The sequence below is a fragment of the Falco biarmicus genome, chromosome 11, assembly GCF_023638135.1.
Source record: "Falco biarmicus isolate bFalBia1 chromosome 11, bFalBia1.pri, whole genome shotgun sequence".
NCBI lineage: Eukaryota > Metazoa > Chordata > Aves > Falconiformes > Falconidae > Falco > Falco biarmicus.
In genome coordinates this window covers 9972262-9993474 of record NC_079298.1, presented here as the reverse complement: position 1 = coordinate 9993474, position 21213 = coordinate 9972262, and the positions used below count along the sequence as shown (strand labels likewise).

General features: G+C 37.1%; 1 protein-coding gene across 10 annotated transcripts in view; it reads right to left on the bottom strand.

Annotated features, from left to right (window-relative positions):
* The window catches only part of EPS15 (epidermal growth factor receptor pathway substrate 15), a 68892-nt gene that overhangs the window by 9392 nt on the left and 38287 nt on the right, over positions 1-21213 (bottom strand). For 9 of the 10 annotated variants that reach the window (XM_056355735.1, XM_056355733.1, XM_056355731.1 and 6 more), the window contains 9 exons: positions 18236-18321; positions 12340-12412; positions 7186-7347; positions 6405-6632; positions 4326-4517; positions 3741-3818; positions 3310-3400; positions 1862-1897; positions 902-1038 (listed from right to left, as the gene is read on the bottom strand). In XM_056355735.1, coding sequence (XP_056211710.1) covers positions 902-1038; positions 1862-1897; positions 3310-3400; positions 3741-3818; positions 4326-4517; positions 6405-6632; positions 7186-7347; positions 12340-12412; positions 18236-18321 — 1083 coding nt within the window. The remainder of the gene's footprint in view (positions 1-901; positions 1039-1861; positions 1898-3309; positions 3401-3740; positions 3819-4325; positions 4518-6404; positions 6633-7185; positions 7348-12339; positions 12413-18235; positions 18322-21213) is intronic. The other variant, XM_056355732.1, reaches the window with a different exon arrangement.

Here is a 21213-nt window from a genome sequence, read left to right as displayed (position 1 = left end):
TTTGTGGGTTCGCTTCAGGCATTCCACAGCCACTTAACTTGCTTCCTAATCCCCCATGTATCTTTAATTTTTATACATGTATACACACGTTTTATACACACACAAAATTGGAAGTGAGGCATGAACAAAAGCAGCACTGAGAAGGAAAGGAGATGGCAAAAGGATGGAAACAAACTTATGGCATGAAGAATTTCAGCTTCTTAGATCATTTGTCTATCAGCCCTAAAAATTACTTCATCTTGATCAAGTTCTATCCTATATGAGAGAAGGCTTCATGCCCAACCCTACCTTATTTTAGGCTCAAGACTGATCAGTAACTGCTCAGTTGCAATGTGAACAGCTAAAAGTTACATTGAAGTACACTTGAAAAAAGTGAATTCAGTAAGAATCTCTGTGTTATGAATGGGCATCAATGACTTCTTAAAAAAGCACAGCAAAACCTGAACATACACCTACAGAACAATTTGACTTTTCAGGGGGGAACCCCCATACCACATCAGATTTGAGATAAGATACACAACATACTTATTGATCCTATAAGCCCTAGAGGCAAAAATCAAGCCTCAACAAAACTTGGTAAGATTAATCTTTGGTTTCTTTCAACTTTTAGTAAGTTCCACCAGCTATCAACAGAGCTTAGTTCATTATTCTCAAATGTTCTTACCTGTGGAGCAATGAAACTCCACACTGACACATTTTAAAAATGTTTTTATTTTACTTCTATTTAATCTTTGACTATTTCTAGTAAATAAGACACAAAAAAGACAAGATAGCACCATGACGCAGGAGACAACCTTTTATCTATATGATTTCTAAATATCAGCTTTTCAAGGCATTCCAAATGTACAAAATAGTTTGTCCACATAATATAAGGAATTAAAAGGTGTGCTACTAAACTTACTGTGGTATTATTACTGTTGTCTGCACTGCTAAATGGATCAATGCCAGCAGTCACAAAAGGATCAGTGGAGGATTGTTTGAAAAAACAGTCAGCTGCAAAAGGATCTGAGCCTTTGAAGGGATCACCACCAAAGGGATCTAAAAAGTAAACATACCATTAATATTTCCCCTAGCTTTAATGAGCTTGATATCTTAAAACCTAAACAATATATTGCTTTTTTTCATACTGCAAGGTGACACATTTAAGACCAAGGATCTCTGAAGTACAAAATTAATCTGTAAATAATTTGTATTCTGTGATTCAAAACATTAGACAAGCCAACATCTTCTGCACATCATGAAAACTTTGAATTGTGCCAGTGGTTCAGTTCCAGTCACCTGAGCATCTAAGTTCTTTAACCAAGCCCCCTAAAAATGAAGCATTTTACAAAACCTAATGCTTCTCAGAACTCCCCTACCTTTCTCTTCTTCACTGTTTTAATATAGCATTCCAAGTGGCCATTTTGCTTTTTTGTCACCAGTTAACTCCATCCAGGACCAAGCGAATAATGCAATGACATTGCCTATACAGCCAGTCTAAATAAAGACTTCCCACCTTTTTCAGTACTTAGTTCTAAAGAAAGCTGAGAAGTTAAGAGCTTTTAAATGAGTACACTCCCAGTTCTTTACATACAAAAAAGGCAGCAAAGTGAACAAAAAATGTTCACCACTGTCACATACTTAAATCCCAGCTAAGGATACTTCCAACAGCAAAAGAGAAGCTCATTGGCAATGGGTTTCTCTGAAAAGCTTTAACATAAGTAGCCAGCTGATACTGCCATACATCTGTCTATCCTATGGTGACTTTTTGGGTCATGTCCACCTTTTTTATGCTGAACGTGGTGACACTTTCCCCCCACATACTCTTCTACTAAAAATCATTTAGAAGAACAAACACATTAGAAATTAAAAAGCCACTTACCAATTTTCCCAAAAGGATCATCTTTGAAGGGATCACCTGTTTGTTTGTTTTTAAAAAAAAAAAAAAAGTTACTTGTCATGAAGCATTATCAGTTGAGGTCTTTTGGATACAACCTCATTTCTAGAGCTAGAATTTAAACAACTGTCTCTGAGGAACACCTTCCCTATTTTCAGTGGAACTACAAGAGCTAGTATCGGACAAAGCAAATATCCTTTAAGTAGCTCATTACCATCACCAAACACACACAAAAGCAGCCATCTCAAAGATGCATTTCTGTTGGCTTGTAAACACCCACATTATGCAGTATTTATCACCACAATAATCCAGGCTAACCATGGATAGAAGCATAGCCCAGTTTTGATTAATTCTCATAGGTGCCATGGATAGTAGCTCCTAAGTGCTCATTTCTGGACTGGATGCATGGTCCCAATGGCATCAGTTCTAGTCCCTCATCTGCATCTGATAGACACAGATACACTGTCTCTTGGCTGTAGGTATCTACCCCTGAACACACAGAGCACACAAAGCCCAAAAGGTTAACAGACATACCCTTCACCTCTGAAAGGCCTTGTCATGTGCTGTAAGTAGGACCACTTCAATATAAACAAAGCAATATCTACACAGAAACACTCAAGCTGTTTTAAATTAGTTTAATTTATTCATCAGAAGTATTAAATTGGCACTGACATTCTTCCAGAAGCCAAGGGATCTGAAACAAATTTAGCTTATTTTCCTTTCAAAGTGATATGAGTAAATTGATAAGACCATGTCAATTCTGAAAGCATGTGAAATCATATGTGGTTGAGAACACCTGCTTCACCAGTTAATTCAAATTAACTCCCTTTCTCCAAGTGCCTCCATATAGACAGATCACTTCTTCCAACATAAAAGAAAAAAATAAAAGCAGAGCAACAGCAGTCATAAGTAGCAAGTTCTTAAAATAAAGCATAGCACTTGCACAAGACGAACAGATGGAGCAGCTCCACATTACCTTTTTCTGAGTGCCAAACTCACCACAAGTAGGCCACAGCCATTCATTCTCAGCCACCCACACCCTCCCCACACCACAGCTCACTGAACCCTCAGTTGATCCATTCGTGGATCTGTGCTGCAAATTAGATCAGTGGCACCACATGTATCACAAGTTTGTCCACACCTTTAAGGCCAAAATGCAAACGAGGAGGGAGATAATATAAGTTCTTAGGCAAAGCAGTGAGGGAAAGGTGTAATTTTCACAGCTAATTAGAAACTCCACATGAAGGAAGGAGAACCACCCTGGAACTCTCATTTCTATCACGTCTATTTTTGTAATGCTACTGGCTCCACACTCCTGTCACTCAAACATCTTCACATTTATTCTATAAAGAGCAGTTCCAAGGTGAAGATTAGCCCGAGATGTGTTTATATAAGACCTGTTTCTGCAAATCTGCACTTAGAAGTTTACTTACTGCCAACAAAAGGGTCAGACTGGAAGAACTCTAAGTTGGCTTCAGAAACTAGATCAGGCAATGGATGAGATTCAGCATCAAATGGATCTTCCTGGGCAATGCGAAAGAAGTAGAGAAAGGTATTAAATTTTTAAAGACATACAGGATAAAACACACTTATGTCATCTTGTATTACCATTTAGTAGTTTCTTAAAGCTGAAAAAAAGAGACAGCTAGAATTCTACATAATTCATCAATGGAGATCCAAAATATTTCTCAACAACTACTTGTCTACTATATGAGATGAAATGTTTTTGTGACATCACACTAAATAAAGTAAGTAGTGACAATTTTATTTCTCTGTTCTTTTCTGTCCATGGTGCAAGCCTGAAACAGTTTAACCGGGATTTTTTTAATGTACTTTTTCCTCCCCCAAATCTGAATAAACTCACTTTTTTGGTAATTGTTGCAGCTGGGGTCTCTTTCTCCTCTTTTACAACAGCGGCTGTTGTTTCAGGACTATTCCTCATCTACATAAGGATAAAAGGAATTCACCATAAATAAATAAAAATTATATTGTGTAGTCTTCTGTTAAGTATTAAATAGCTAAAAAAAATATACTGAGGGATACTTCAAGAGGTTCATACTTATTATGGAACACACCAAAAAACCTCAAGACATCAAGAATCTACTGGGACATAAGGAGGGACATGTGAGGCAAGACAGCTTTAAATTTTTAGTACTATTGCTTATTCCATCTTGTTGCACCAGCTGGAGACAACTGTTCTCCCTTAATGTTAATTCTACTATTCTGTTTATGGTATTTTACTTTGGAAACAAATACATAAAAATTTCTATTGATACTTTCCAGCCAAGCTAAAATTGACTCCTTTTCTGCTTATCAACTTTCAGATTGCAGAAACACAGTCCCTTAGATCACCCCCCTGAAATTTCACTTGTGCAAGTGTTTAAAAACAATCAATCTTCAGCTTCACAGCTGCACTGCATCATGATCAAGCAGAGAAAACACTACTCACTGGAGACACACTGCTTATTTGTTCATCTTCTGCTATACTTTCAGCATTCTCATTAAGGTTAGCAGTTTCACTACTGCTGTTGCTAAGACTAGAATGATCCACAGTTCCATTAACAAGTGTATTATGTGGCTGAGAGTGCCAACTAAATTGATTATTTTCCAGTTCTTTCAGCTCAAGAAGTTTCGTCTGCACCTGTAAACAAAAATAATGTATATGCATCAGTATGGCAGCACAGAGAAGCTATTATATGACCAGTCCCGATGTATGTCTTAAATTCTTCCTTTCAAAGGCAAAGACAATAAACCCCATGTTCTTTCAATCAAAGGGTAAAATATGACAGATAAGCACAAGTCTGATTTAGAAGAGGTGCAATGTGGTTGAAGGACAGACCTGAGAACCTTCTCATGTCAAGGAAGTAGACTGCATCCCTGGCAACATCCAGACTTGTTGCTTTATTTCTACTCAAACTCAGAAGAAGAGCTGCAAAGCTTTCAGGGGGGGTTGTTTGTTTAGTTTTGTTTGGCGTGGTTGTTTTTTGGTTTTGTTTGTTTTTTTAAATTATGTATTTGCAATTGCCTTAAAGTCTAAACTAAAAAGGCCACTTTATCAGAATTCTCATCTTCCAAGAAGGAAAATCACAAATTCATTACCTTTTCCCACATGACTTTTGAAGTCTACAGAACCCACAGTATATCTTCCTAAGCAGTTACATTCACATGCTATTATTTCAGCAATATGCTTAGTGCAGTGCCTCACAACAAACATTTACAACCAGCCTGCCAGTTACGAAGAAATTACTGGATTTGGCAGATTATGCAGAAGGATAAACATAGTTCAGGTATTCAGGTGTCTAAATCCCACCAACTTCTGCTAGGTCAATCACGTAATAAGAGTTTTCATTGCCTTGTACATGTCACAAATCAGGTGGCGGCAAAGACACCACCAGGTGTCTTTCAAATACACTGACCTCAGACCAACCATTAGATAATCTTGCCTAAAGCACCAAAGCACCTACTGTTGTGAGCCAAGAGCAATAAAATCAGGAGTACTGATATAAAATCTATCAAAAAAAATATATGTTTGTAGTACAGTCAAACATAACCACTTCTATTATCAGCCTCGAATCTGTTCACTGCAAGTACATTAATAATGAAACAGCACAAGCTTCTCTCTACCTGTGACGAAACGATGGAAAATCCATTTGTTTACTTCTAAGTTTCTAAACCTCAAAGCCAAATGTAAAAGTTACAAATATGTTATAAGGCTCAACAGAAGTGTTCTTGCATGAACACTAGCAGCGGAAGTCTTAAGAGAAAAATAAACAAATGTTAACAAGTTACAGATAGTAACTGTGTGAAATGACCAACCCAAAAGCCAGCCATTTCTGGCGTTCAAAGTTAATGGGAAGGATTTTCATGTTGTTTTAACTTGATAAAGATGTGACTGACTAATAGACAGCTGGCAAGTCAGAGAAGGGGAAGAATGATGAGGAAAGGGTATACAAGCTAACGCATCACTGAAGTAATAATCACTGATTACAACAGGAGCTGAAAGTATTCCTTTAAAACAACAGCAGATGTTTCAAAGCACGATGCTTAAAAACCAGTGCAGCCACCTCCCTGCTTCTCAGTATCTAGTCTCAGCCCAATTTATTCTTACATTCACCTTACTTTCCCCCTTCAGCAATACACTAAGTAAATGATATTAGCAGTTTTATACCAATTCACATCAATTAAAGAAAAGTGAGAGCATGCCTCAGGCCACAGCTGAGGAAGAAAGCTTAAATAACTACTGGACACAGAGAATTTAAACCTGCGTTATCCATTTTTCATTCATTACATTAAGATAAATTATTTATGAAATATAATAAATTAATCCCTTTTTATTAACAACACAGAGAAAAATCATGAAGTATCTTGAGTGACTTGAGTCAGCCTCTAAGAATCCTAACAGCTGCTAGCACAGAACACATGTGTAAGCAGCTAAAGCCATGAGCAAACAGTGAAGAAAAAAGAAAACAACGCCTTCCCCTTAAGAAAAACCACACTAAAGGTTGTCAGCTAAAAAAAAACCCAAAACCTTTCGGGGGGGTCTTTCACATTGCCTTACTGAATTGATTTCCTGTTGTGAATCCTGCAGATGTTGCTGAAGAGGTCCCAGCTGTGCTTTCCCAGACTCTATGCAATGCTCGAGCTCTGCAGTTTCTTGCTGCAGGCGACTCAGCTCCTCTTGAGCTTTGGTCAGTTCATCTTCATATGCTGAAATCTTTGATTCCTGGCTTGTTATTTCAGCCTTCAGCATGGCAATCTAAAGCACGAACAATACTTCAAAGCCAAATAAAAAACCCAAACCAAACACACGTCCAAACACACCCAAATACTATTATTTATGATCAGAAAAAGTAAAAACCTCATAGCTATTGGAGAGATTATAAATCATACCTGAAGGAAACATTAATGCCCTACTAGTGTCATTAAGATCATAGTATTCTAGCTGTTTTCCTGACCAGCTCAGATATTTAAATCTACATAACCGTAAGATTTTTTTTAATGACTAAGAAATCAGTCCCACTAATTAGTGCTAATTACACTTATTGCATTATAGTTTTGCCTTATTTGTTTGCACTTGACCTTATTTTTTTGCAAGTATATCTGTATATTTGTTGACACACTGGTACTGAATCAGGTCACTGAAATGAGTGACATATTTCCTATAGTATTATGGTTCCAAAAATCTTGACACTTAGGCTGTTTATTTGTTAAAGTCTTTTTCTCTTGCCCCAGCAACTGTAATATTGCAGGGCTGCATTCTTTAAAATGAGGCATTTACTCTTCCCAGGGCCTTAGACACTAGACCTTACCAAATGGGCCTCCTCTGCACACTTCTGCCTGATATCATTCAGTTGTTCTTCCAATTTGGCCTTCTGCTCATCGAGATCATTAAGGGTTTCTTGTGCTTCCTGTTTCTGAGCTTGCAGCTTTTGCAGATTACTGCTCTCCCGCTTTACTTCATCTTGTAGATCCTGTAATAAAACAGATTAGCTTTGCATTTGTTCCCCCTCTCCTCTTAACTCCTAAATCCCACAGTATAAGCTGTGGTACTAATTCAGATTTCAGAGTATCAACAAATTACCTTTCAAAAGCCAGCATTTATAACATGTCAGACAGGTAAGTAATCTCAAATTCTAATTCTAAGACATTAAAATAATGAGGTTGTTTACTTTTTCTTTAGTAAAAATAATCTCACTGAAATATTGAAGATGGTGCATCGAAACAAGAGACCCGAAATATTGAAGATCGTGTATCAACACAGAGATTAACTGTTTTACAGGAAGGCCAGAGTTTCATTTTGAATTTACAAGTCATCTTTATTCAGGCTGTTACATTGTCTCTCTCCTTTTTAGCAATATGTTTTACTGAGTTCCTTAATGATAGAAATTATTTATTCTGCTTCTTCCCCCTCCAAAAACACATGGCCAAAAATAGGAACTTGTTTTAGCAACACGGTAAAGAACCAACCAGTGCATTATTACCCCACATGCACCCCCTTCTAGAGCATCCCTGCCTCTGGTTTTGCAAAATTCAGTCAAAAACTTATTTTCCATTTAACAGTACTGGTAAAAAATGCACATTCCATACACAACACTACGGCATCTCTTAATTTATGAAAGAACAGTAAGTATGTATCTTGCATTCTAAGTTCATTAAGTAGCATCATATAGTAAATTAGTTCATTTCTGAGCAAGAAGAATGGTTATACCTCAACAAACTCCAGAGATAACATAAAAAAAAGTCAAGAAAGAATTTAGGAAGAAGAAAGAATTGTCAAAGTCAAGAGGAAGAGATAACACAGGGAGATCAAAAGGGCTTAATAATACAGGAAAGTACTAGATGAAAAGAGAAGATTGCAGCCTTTCTGGGAAAATATGGTAATGAAGGAAGAATCATGAACAGTAAAAGACAAACAGGGATAAAAGAAAATTACAGATGATAAGAAAACAAGCAGACACGAATTTCTGATTAGACCATACATTCATGCACTGTTCTAAGCTAAGACTCTGTTGCCTTTTTTTAGAGGCGTTTTGTTTGGTTGGGGTTTTTTTTGGTGAGGGAGATCACTTATCCATGTGTGCTAACACCTCTGGTTAATCGGGACAAAAAAGCCAGACCAAAATACAAAGGTATACGGTGCAGCAGTATAGATGCTAGGGAAACAGGTAACCTCAAGACAACTAGGAAGCAAACAGGAGAAAAACAACAAAGAAAACATTAACAAGAAAAGAAACATAGATGCTTTTATGAATAAATAAAACACACACACCCCCAAAAAAACCCCAAACAAAACACTGAAACATCCCCACAAAAATCCCCAAATCAAATTTGAAGTTCATTAAAGAGTATGAGTGATGTACAGCAGCCAGACTAGGTGAATTACTGGCTATTTCTAATCTATGAAAGACAAACCGTGTGCACACGAAAAGCCCTTCCAGCATCTACTGACTTGGATAATTGGGACACTCTTGATCCATTCATTTTTTACATCGCTTTGAAAAGCATGTATCAGCTGACACTCAGCAAAAGAAATGGGGGAAAAACTAACAGCTTAAAGAGATTTCAGTCTCCTTTCTCCAAAAGGAAGCAAAAATTCACACACAAGCTAAATATAGATCACCTCCACTCTTGCTGCTGTTCCTTGAATACCAATGTCTGTCCTAGGCACTAGAGGATCACTAAAGAGATCTGACTAAGCCTGATGGCTCCCAGAAGAGAAAAGAAGGAAAAAAACCCAACCAAAACAAAAAACTAAACATGTTCACATAACCACTCCAAAATTAAAGGTCAGAGTAGATACAATGCACAGAACTGGGCATACATCTTCATGAAGTAAACCAGGCTCCAATTAAGCTTTGATTTCAAAGAACACCCTCAGCAGAGAAGCAGCATCTTAAAGTTCAAGCACTGAATGAGTTGCTATATGAAAACCACTAACATATTTGAGGTGGTACAAACTAGCATTTTTACGGTAATTGTAATCCTTGTATTACATTTACAACATTGTAACTCTCCATGCTCATGTAGCATAGGCCAAGGAAAGTCCAGAGATCTGTATTTGCACAGACAGGCAACGGATTCAATAGCTTGCCAGTCTGTCCTTCACCAAACAATGCATGTGCTAAGAACTGTTAAGCCTGAAAGCGCACAGAAAAGTTAAAACTTCACTGAGTTTCTAATGGCTTTGGTATACTGCAATAAACAAAGAACAGAGAAAATCCAATGCTGAGTAGAATACTCAGGGCATAAATCTGTTTAAGAAAACTCAGGGCAACAAGGAGATCAAAAGGCTAGAAGGCCAGAAACATTCTGCCCTGCTTAGAAGGCTACAGTCCCTAAATATATTTCACTCCCCCCCACCCCACCCACCCCCACCCCTTATCTGAAGCAGCATCTCAAATGCAGTGACATTTCTCCCCCAGTGGTTACAAAAAATATTATGCTTTGTTCAGGACTTACGTGCATTTGTTCTAAAAATTTCTTTACAAAGTTTCAGCGGTCCACTGAAAACCAAAATACAGACCTTCTTGACTTCATGTCAATAAAATTCTAGGGGCCATGTAACTGCTGGGAAAGCCAGGAGGATTGCTTTTCTTTTCTTATCAGGTAGACTGACAAACCATGCTTGTACATGTGAAGTGCTAGACAGAAGATGACAGCCTTGTGAATGTGTTCAAAAGCCCACTGCTTGAGGCAGCATCTAGCTGCTGAAGCACACTATGCTCCAACACCTGTGTCTGCATCAGGCTGGCGATGAGGGTGCAAGCGGACAGCCAGGTAAGGGCATTTTCAGATGCCACCTGCTCAAAACTTAATGTTTTAGTTACACATTAACTCTGTAAGACAAAGTTCTCTACTGCCAAGTGCAACACTTTGTATCAGAGTTTTGTTACTTCCCTATTTATAGGAAAATGCTAATCCAATCACAAAGTTAAGGCAACGATGCCTTAGAAGTGGCTTGAACTTTGTTGCTATGCCTGTAACTTTAAGAAAAAACAGCCCTTAACCTTTGCTACTAAAGAGCTGATATTTTAATACGCCCATTAAAACCCATCAGTATGCTATGTCTTCCTCCAACACTTTTCCTGTCTTTATTATTATTATTTACATAGTATATAAATTATTTTATATGAGAAAAAAACCCTTGTAATTCTTTCCCTCCCCCTCTACAAATCAGTTTGATCCATCACAGACCACAGCTGTATTTGAGATCATGACTTGTAGTAGTAATTCTGTAGAAACTCTGGAGTGGGATGCCATGGAACTAGCTTGATCCAAGGTGGCAGATTAGAACACACTGGTTTTGTACATCATCTTTAGAAATGCCACCTTTAGAATAAAACCAGAAGAAAAAAAAAGCATATTAGTCTGTCACCACTATTCTCTGAAGTTCTAGAAAGTTTCCTGAAACATGCAGCTCCTCCAACATTCAGGAGCCAGAAAGGGCCCAAGATAAAGGGCCACCAGCTCAAATGCTGCAGCCATTTCCTATTTGATCCTGATGGTTTCTGTTTGTCTGGCAAGCCGGTAATAGACTGCTCCATCTCCGCAGACTGACAGAACTCTGTATTTAACAAGGGACAAATAGCTGGTGTGATCACTAAGAGGTTAAAGACCAGAGACAGTTGCTTCCAACATTACTGCTCTAGATACGACTTAAACTGATTCTGTGATGCTGCTGACTATAAAATACTAAACCCATGCAGATGGCACTAATACTATAGATTTAAGGTTTTTATTTAGCTTTATATACCTTTTGTGCAAAGGCACCAGAGAACTCAACCTTCACATGCACACACACAGATTCCAGAACACACCAACAAAATCATCCTATGTACAAAACCAGGAATACCCCTAAGAATTTTTAATAGTGTGAAAAGGCAATCTGCAGAGTGGGGAGGGAGAGCAGAGAGACTGCTGCGTGCATGGACAGAATGACAGACATGGGCAACTTCTGCATGCATTCCTGCAGCTGCTGAATCTAGCTGCCATCCTGACATACAGGCCAGCATCTGATTATCTTCTGAAAGGTCACATTATTATCATCCAGGCTCTAAGGATATTAAATAGCCAAGCACAAAATTCACAACTGGTGTAACACACCAACTCTTCTTCTGCCCAACATAAAGCAAAATGCAGAAATCTTGCATTATTTACTCTTAATCAAATAAAGATTATTTAAAATAAAGATTCCTAAAATAAATGTAGAAATAAATGTAAAGTAATCAGATATAACACTGAAGGTTTTTTTTCTTAGAGCAGCAACACCAGCTGCTTTTGCAGCTTAAAATTTAATTGAAATATTGCTTTGCAGCATTTGATTCAGAGCTTGGCTAGACTGTTAGCACCCTGAACACTGATGCTGACTGTATAATTTTTCATCCCTGTAAAACACTTGCAAAATGTAAATTTTCCAATATTCTGGAAATTCAATGTCATCCTTTTACATAAAATTCAAACAGATTTTTTTAAAAAATTCATTTATGGTAGACAAAATTCACTTGAGGCAACATTCCTCCCAAGCTGGTAATTACTGCGAGTCTTAAGAAGCAGCCCCATATACAAGCCACTTAAGTTTATTAATTTGCGATGCTACAGTATTGTCTTTGGCTTTAATTATACATTAGATAACCTTGCTAAAAAACAAACCAAAAAAACCCCAAAAACAATTAAAAAAAAGAAAGAAAAAGAGGAAATCTATTCTTTTGTAATATTTTTCATTTAAAACTCCGTGCAGGCTACATATCCTAACAGCTCACACATTTATATAAATATACACACCTACACCAACCCACATTCATATAGAAAACACACTTCAAAGTACATTCTTTTTCTTAGCCACCAATTTTTTTTCTTTTTACTACTTAAGTGATGTGACCTAAAGACTCAGTAATCCCACTGCCATTAAAGAACCACATGGAGCAATATCAGGTGTCCAAACAATAATTGTGTGTCTTATTTACCTGGACCTCACTTGTCCTCTGCTTGATGGCATCTTCTTTCTCCTTCAGGTCTTGCTCTACATTATTCTTTTCCCTAGAAGACCAGCAAACAATGCAAGAATACTTAAGAACATCAGCTACAGCAGGTACAGTTATCCAGCCCCCTAAGACTGTATCTCTCTTTAAATACATAGTGAAACATGAAACACAAAAGATATAAGTGACTTCTGCTTTCCAAATTATTTACAACACGTAAGTGTTCTGCATAAAAAAAAAAAAACAACCCTGTCTTTTCACCCAACTGCACTTCAGTGATAAGAATGGCTCAAAAATGGAAGGGGGCGGGAGGGAGAAATCAATGAAATACTGTCTCCAGTGATCTCACTGTTGCTATGGAGCACTTGTCTAATGAAAACTGCTGGGAAAAGTGGGAGGGATTGCATCAGATTCCATCTCTTAACCCCTGCAAACACAGTAATTCCTGCACTAGCAGCAGCTAGAAAACATTTCCAGCAGGCCAATCTACCTGATTAATGAACTTTGCCTATCAGATTTTAGATATATCTGTTGGTAAGCTCAGTCAGAAGAAGAAAGGTTAGCTCCCTGTAATCACTATCTGCTCAGAGACCACATAGGTAGTTATTTGCTGTGTCACATTCAAGTCTGTCTCTACAGACGTTTATTCAAGTTTAAAAGTGACTACTGATGACAGGGGAATTATCATCAATAAATTCTTGGCAGTCAGACAAAACAACAGCTTTAAGAAAGAAAAAACCAAGAGACAACTCAGAAGTGTTACTGTTTTAAAAAAAAATAATGTGTTTATCTGTGACAGTATATGGAATATTTTCTTGTTTCACAGGTGCAGAAAAGCATTAAGCTCCATTTTTAACACTATCTTCTGTATACAGATGTTTACTTTCATAAAGATTTTGTTAATAAGCACACACATTAAAAGTTAGAATTTCAACAACGATAAACCTAACATTTCTAAATGAAATACCATAGTGAAAAGCTATCAAATTATATTACTAACACATACTTAAATCAAGGTAACTTCCTATTTTAATAGCAGCAGATTGGTATTGAATCTAAAACTATTAATCTTACTGTTTACTCTTATCTAATACAGACGAAAGGATTTCCAACTCCAGAGTAAAGCAATTCTTTTTACTGAAGCTGAGGAATTCTTGTTTACCTCTAAAGCATGCACAATGGAAAATAAAAAAAAAATATCCAGATGGCACAGATCTTAAATGAACATGTACTCGGAAAAAAATTATTATAGATTATGTTCTGCTATTATTTATCTCAGTATCTGATTAAAGAGCAACTTGCTGGCTGTGCCCAAAGGGAAGGTTTAAATGGAAGGAAAAGGAAAGACATGGGAAGAGGAACTCTGAAGAACAAAGCTGGTTATTTTGTTAAATGTGAACCTTCGAGTTTCATAAAATTACCCACTCTCCATTCATCAGAAAAAAAGCATCATGGAAATTCTAAGCAAATCTACCATTTCCATCAAAGCTATAGCACACACTTATAGCTCAATAAACCAGTATTTGTAGCATAGCTGTACTTAGATATTTAAAGCATTGCAACACAGGGTTGAAACAAGTTCTGTTGATTTTGCTTCCTGTAACTTTTCATGAACAAAGGGTATCAATTTCAATAAAGCACTTTCACAGATCTAAATACAAGTCAGGCTGAAAAATACCTTCAAGCTCTCAGACACCCATCTGAGAGCTTGCAAACATCCAGGCTTATTATTCCTGATTGAAGATAAAAGAGAATAATTGATGAGGTAAACAAATGCTTGTTATTTTTCCTGCTTGGGTATGAAAACTGAGTAGGAAATAGAAATCCAAGCAGGTATGTATGCTTTAATATACAGCTTTTCAACATTACTGTCACTGACATGCCTGAGAGTGTCAGAGATGACAATCACTTCCCTTTTACTTCAACAGAAGCCAGGTACCTAAATCTTGCAATCTGGACTATGCTAAGCAAGCAACAGGATACAAAACCCACCCACAGGCAGCTTACGCTGGCTAAATCACAACACAAACAATGAATTTGAAAAACTCAAGTGAAAGAAGTATTGTCAGGCAGAACAAGAAAAGCTTAGGCAGCAATCTCAGGCAAAGGAAAACAAGCTGAGTGTATATAGTCTACACATAACACATCCCCTCCTCCCCCCCAGCAATGCCTCTTTGTTTCAAAAAAAAAGACAACACAGACCTACTTAATTCACTAATTCTTCTGAATGCCTCCATTTCTTTTACAAACTATCTGGTATGCCCCTGTAGGAATGCTCAGCAACTGAAAGAACCAAAAACAAGTAACAAAATTGATTCATTGGATATGACAGATTTCCTGGATCATAAAGTCCCTTACCACATCAGTACTTGGGGGAGGGGGGGGAACCCCAAACGGAAAACAAAACCAAAAAACCCACACAAACAAAAAACAACCCACCAACAAAAATACCCCAATGACCCAAAAAGCACTGTGGTCTGCCAATGAAGGACACTCGTAACCAATTCAAGTCTATTTACGAAAACAATACAATTTCCCTATGCATTTTAATAGTAGTCAGGTCAGGAGAACCTTCTAAAGAAACTAAAACCAATCATTAAAAAAATCCTCAAAGCTAACAGATGGTTCCTCCAATGCAGATACTTCATGATTTACAATCAAATAATCTCAGTAAATCCATCAGGTTTATACTAATTTGTGCATTGAGCAATTTATAAATGGGATGGCTCCCAAATGGCACATTGCAAATATTTGTTACAGCTGACAACTGTGGAGTCCCTGTGTCAGTAGAGGCATTCAAGACAAACATAAACCGACCCTGGCCAGGCTTCTTGATGCCTAACACTTGGAATAACACTTAGTTACAAAAGCAAAAAAAGTAAAGAAATCATAATTCTTTTCCGTAATAGACAGATGACTGCTCACAGAGCTGGTAGCATTACCTACACTCACAGTTGCCCAACGTTTCTTATTTTCACAAACATTTGTAATTTTGGGAATTCATAAGTGTAGTAGTATTTCAGTTCGGCAACACTAGAAAAACCGCCTAGGGTAATTTTGCCTTGTTTCTTCTTGTTTCCCCTTTGTTCCCCTCAACCTTTTCAGCTGCAACAGCTCAGTTACTTCCAAACCACAGCCTAAAAGAAATCATCTAACCTACAAAAAGAATCTTACCATTGCTTTGCCAAGAAGCAGTACATCTCTCAACTTTGAAACAAAGGCTTGATGCAAATGTATGGCAGGGAAAGGCTGCCCTGTTTTTCTGGGGACGTTTTGCCATTTCCTTACTTTAGAGAGACCAACGTAGCAGCTTTACGCTCTCTTTAACCCAATTTATATTCAAGACAATATAACTGTTGCTGTCCAACGTATGCAAAGGATGGCACCGCTGGTGAGATACACTAAATTAAGCTCAACTACTTAACATGCTTAGAGAGGAATGTAGTATTGGTAAAGCTTGAAGAAATTCCCCTAATTTGCAGGCTGTAGCTAGCTTTGAATACACAAAAGCAAAGCAGGGTTTGCTGGGGAAGAAAAAGGTTTTATAGCTCAAAAAAAGAATATTAAGAACATCTGGTCTAGACTCCCACAATGCTGATCAAAAAAGCTTCAAATAGCTTTCTAAAAATATAGTACAACTGAAACAGAACTTACAGGCAGCAGTGCTGACAGGCTCAAAATGATGCAGATTCCACAACGTCCCTAGGCAAATCAATCCCCTACCAGTGGGGAATTATCCTCACTAATAAGTGTTCTGCATTTTAGTCTTCATCTGATCTTCAACCTCCACCTTCCTGACATTGTTTTCACTGAATTAGATTTAAAAGCTATTGGCTACCAGAAATCTTTCCCACACAAAGTGTTGAGCCACAAACACATCACCTCTGTATTCTTCACTCAGTCTCTCAAAAAGCTGTGTTTTCCACACATTGTCATTCTTTTGGGCATTTCCTCTGCTGCCTTTTTGTTATTTTTCCCAAGTGCACTTCAAAAATAGATTCAATTTCTATTAGTGGGTCTCAGAAATGCAGCTCTCATGGATACTTCCCAATGGAATCATGGACTAGAATTACTACATATTGAGTTCAATAGCTGAACAATGTATCTTATTTAATAATGAAAAAAAAACCACCAAGTTTAAATTACATTTTTATATGATAACTGTCAAGACAAAGTGTACTTCAACACTTATAACTGAAACGTGGATTTGCCAAAAGTGAAATAAGTTTCCTACATTTACCTAGCGTTGCTACCTGTGCTTAGGAAAGGTACAGAAAAGTAATATTTACTCTGCTATCGAAGTAACTCGTCTACAGTGGCTAAAGGATTTCCAAGTAATAGTAAAAAAATAATTTTATTGAAAAAATAAAAATGAAAAAAATTTTACTTTAGTCACAACTCACTTTATGACATTGAGAGTTTGCTTATCATTCTCAATGAAACCGCACAAACCTCTCACTATTATACTTCTGTCACTCAGAAGCTTAACCCTCTGATTGTTAATCCAGTTCTGCTCTGAACCTCTAAATCACAGGCAGAATTTCCCCTTTCCAAAAATAAATACATACAAATAGCTGCCCCTACCGTATCTTCAACAATCCAGTAATGCGCCTTAAATAATTGTTCGAGTCTATCTGCCACTGAAGAAATGGAAGCAATGACTTTCCAAAGGCCATGGTTCCTTCATACCTCACAGCAAGAAAAGAAAACAAGACAACCAGACTGGCTTGCATGTTAGGCTGCAAGCCCACCCAGTGGAAACCAACATTACCTAAAAATTCGTGCTAGTGAACAAATCATTTCCCTCTAAGATACTAACGTCAAACATACAGGGTTGTAAAGCATTCTCAGGCCGATAAATATGAAAGTCCAAAATTGGAATTAACACAACCTAAAGAACAACAGAGGAAAACATAGCAGGGGGAAGTGAAGAGGCAGTGGGAGTAGTAAGAGGGAGAATAAGCAGCTGAAATGAAAAAACATTTATGTATTTAGGAAACAGACTGTGCTTTGACATACTGCCAAAATTAAATCATTCGTGCAACCGACATGAATAAGACAGGCAGATTTCATCGTGACAAAGCACCCTCACTTCCAAAATAGTAGAATCAACTGTTCTTAATAGAATTTTCAGTAGATTTATGGTATCACACACATGCAAAAAAAAATCACTACAGAAAACTATGCTATGCCTTGGGAGTATGACGAAGGCTATACAACATACATGAACCTGATCTTCTTAGTCACTTGAAATTATTTTCATAATTATCTTTTAAATAATTAATGGAACCCAAGGGTCTGCAGATCTCATATTAAAACAATTTTTCTCAGTGCAACAGTTTATTTTACTAAACAGAAGAGAAGCATGTCCATCTTCACCACCATCAAAACCCTAGCAGGGGTCCATATACATTCATCTTCCCACTCTCTACCCTACATATTTCTTGATCTTTCTCATCTCGCTTCCTCACGGCCACTAGAAAGAGAGTCCTTAGAATTCGCTCTACAAATCAAAGACAACTAATACCAATTTATATCATCACTCCAGCATCCTAAACACCTGCTCCATTCTCATCCGCTAATGAAGGTAACAGGAGAGAATAGCTCCATATCAGGATGCTAAGATATGCAGCTCTCAAACATACCCAAAAGGCATGATGGACAGACCTTTCACAGTCCTCCTGTTATTAAATGCACTCATCTGAGTGAACAAAGGGTAAAAGAGTTAAACAGTAGTACAGACATGCTAACCATTTCTTTTAGCAAAGCAGACTTATTACCACCTGTTTTTCTCTTATGCACTGAACTTTTTTTTTTTTTTTTTAACTGTAAGTAGCACAATTGAATCTAAGGCAACTATGACTACTCCTCTTTTACCTACCTCTGCAGGTCTACTATTTCATTGTTTAATGTATCAAGTTCTTTAATCGCAGAAAAATCTGCTACAGAATTCGGTCCTTGAGCACTCTGAAACATAAAAAATAAATACCGTTAGTTTATCGTTTATGCTGACCAACAACTATGTTCACTTTACTTTTTGTGACAGCATGAGCTATCCTCTTGTAACAACTGTTTGTAGCATTGTATTTCAAATCTTCAATCTTAAGAAACCCCAAACAGTCCAGATGCTGCATTAACAGAACAAAACATACATCCAATGCATCCAGTATTTCAAACAGAGCTTGTCTCCCGTAAACTCTTGAAGACCATCCTCAACACAAGCACAGGACCACCTGATCGTACAAAAAAAACCCCACCTAGTTCTAAAATGAGATTTATCTTACAGTTAACATTTAGCTGGCTTCCTAGCATTCATTTAAGAGTGGTTTGGTTTGTTTACTGCTTCTGTATTTATATTTCTTCACCCTGGTAATCCTCCTGTTGCAGAGTATCGACACTTATTTGCAACACTAAGTGGTATCGAGCTAGCTGAATGCGATCCTCCAGAGTACTGAATGAAACTTTGATAATACAAAGTCATAGTTTAGTTACACCCATGAGTTCCCATTTACTTAATGTCATTGTAAGATGACGACTGTAATACGTATTACTTGTTTTCAAAATGTACACATAAATGACTAAAGAACAAATGCTGAAGGCACAAATTAGCAAGTGTTGTAATTGTTCTACTGTGCCTTATCACAAGGTGAACATTAAGAAGCCGTAGTCACTGGAACTACCTTCTATAAATACATCACTTCCTTCAAGTCTTGAACAAAACCATCCAGGAAAAACACAAAGTTCAGAAGAAAAGTATATACATATAACTAAAAAAAGCAAGTGATAACCCCAAAATAACACAAAAGTTTTCAAATGCTGAAGTTTCTCTGAAGATCAATCAAGATACTATTCATTATGTGTTTATTCAAGCTCATACTCTGAGAAAAAAAACCAACATACACAAGAGCCATGAAAATACCTAAACAGTAAATCTGAGCACTCTGTGGCAGACAATACTATTCAGCAGAACTATGGATTATTCATGCATATTTTACTAAAACAAATGGTATGAACTGAGAATAAAAAAATCCATACAGCTATTCTTAAACTGGTTAGTGTACAGTTTCTCGAGTAGGCAAAATAACTATGAAGTTCAATCCTGTTCTAAAGGAATTAAACCAGAGTTTTGCAGAATTGCTCATGGTGTTCCAGTGCCAAAGTTTTTACTTCTCCTAGGAAGGGGACAGAAGGAAAACATGGAGCTACTAGCTACAAGTACCAATTCTTTCCTGGCCTCCTTTTTTCATCAGTTAAAGAAATTCTGCGCACTAACACCAGCAAACTTGAACAAAATACAATTCAATCTTATTTTCAATTGTTCAAGAGAACGGGTGTGGGGAGCAACATCAAAGCCAACATTTTTAGCTTCAACACACTAGTTAACAAAGACAAAAGTTAGAACTATTTGCTGCCATTTACTACACTGCAACACACATGCAAACAATGCTGCCAGTTTTTAATTCAAAATCGTAATAAAAGTGAATTCCTGACAAAATTCTTTGAAAGGAACTCGCATGTAAGTTTAAGTTTTACGGCTAGTAATGCAAGTACTATTTGGTGATTACAAACAATTAGGTGAAGAAACACAGCAACAAGTAGTAGACTGCTGCTGCATCCCATTCACAGGACCGGCATTCAGGCCTCAAAACTGAAATAAAAATTACACTACTGTGGTAACAAAATTCTGTAAGGAAACCAAACATTAGAAACAGCAAGATATATACATATGCATTCTGAAAATCTACCGAGAAGGATCACAAATTAACTTCCTCTACTTTAAAAACATAATGGATTAACATTATACTTACTGATATTTCTGCTGCTACCTTTATATTGGTCAATTCAGAAGACAAAGCCTAAGGTATTTTTCTTGGTTTGTTTTCTTGTGGGTTTTTTTTTGTTTGTTTGTTGGGGGGGGGTGTGTGTTTGCTGGTTTGTTGGCATTTTTTTCCCTATATAAGCCACACCACTTCAAGAAAACCAGCAAAAAGCCTATTCCTGCCTACTGCTCTTATCCTTTAGGTTCAATTCTTTAGCAATAACTTTGGACAAACAGGTTCTTTCATATCAACAAGACAACATCTCTTTTCAAAAAGCTCAAAATGAGCTGAAGATTCAGCTCAATTTAGTAAAACAAATGGTAAGGACTTACAGAGCTAAAAGCTAACTTACCTTCTTTCACAATATTCTTACTCAGCATTTATGTTAGTAATGCAAAAAAATAAGTCACACTGATGTCTGAGAGTTCTCTAAGAACATTTTACACACACAAAATAGCAGTAACCAACATTGATCTCATCCAATGTGTTCTAATCACTAAATTTTCTGCAATATAATCAGTAAAACCGAGCTGTTAGTCATAACGATAACTGTCAACTCTCACAATGGGCTACTACTCTGTCACCACTTCCCCAACAGTTTCAACAGGGTAAGATGTAGCATTTTCTCCTTTAAGTTCAAGTAGCATAAATTACCAACAGGTAACAGCCACAGAGGTCTGGGTTCAAGGAAGAACCCTGGGGTTCTTCCAGATGAACAACAGTGGAGATCAGCAACAACCTGAGATCAGTACACCCTGTGACACTTCAGAGAAGTGCTGTGCTATTCCAATGATTATGTAAGAGTTTTAGAAGGATGTTCATTATTAAACCAACAGACAGTAAATATTAGAAAAGCAAAGATTCTCTAACCTTGAGAAAGCAGAGTTAACAAACTGACAGAATAATAAGGATGAAAAGCAGAGTGGTGCAGAATGGAAAAAACAGTCCAAACTAGAAAAGAGACATAGAAAGGAAAGCAAACATACAAAAAAGATTAGTAGATTTGCAAATAAAGCAATTACTTTTTAAAAACAGAATG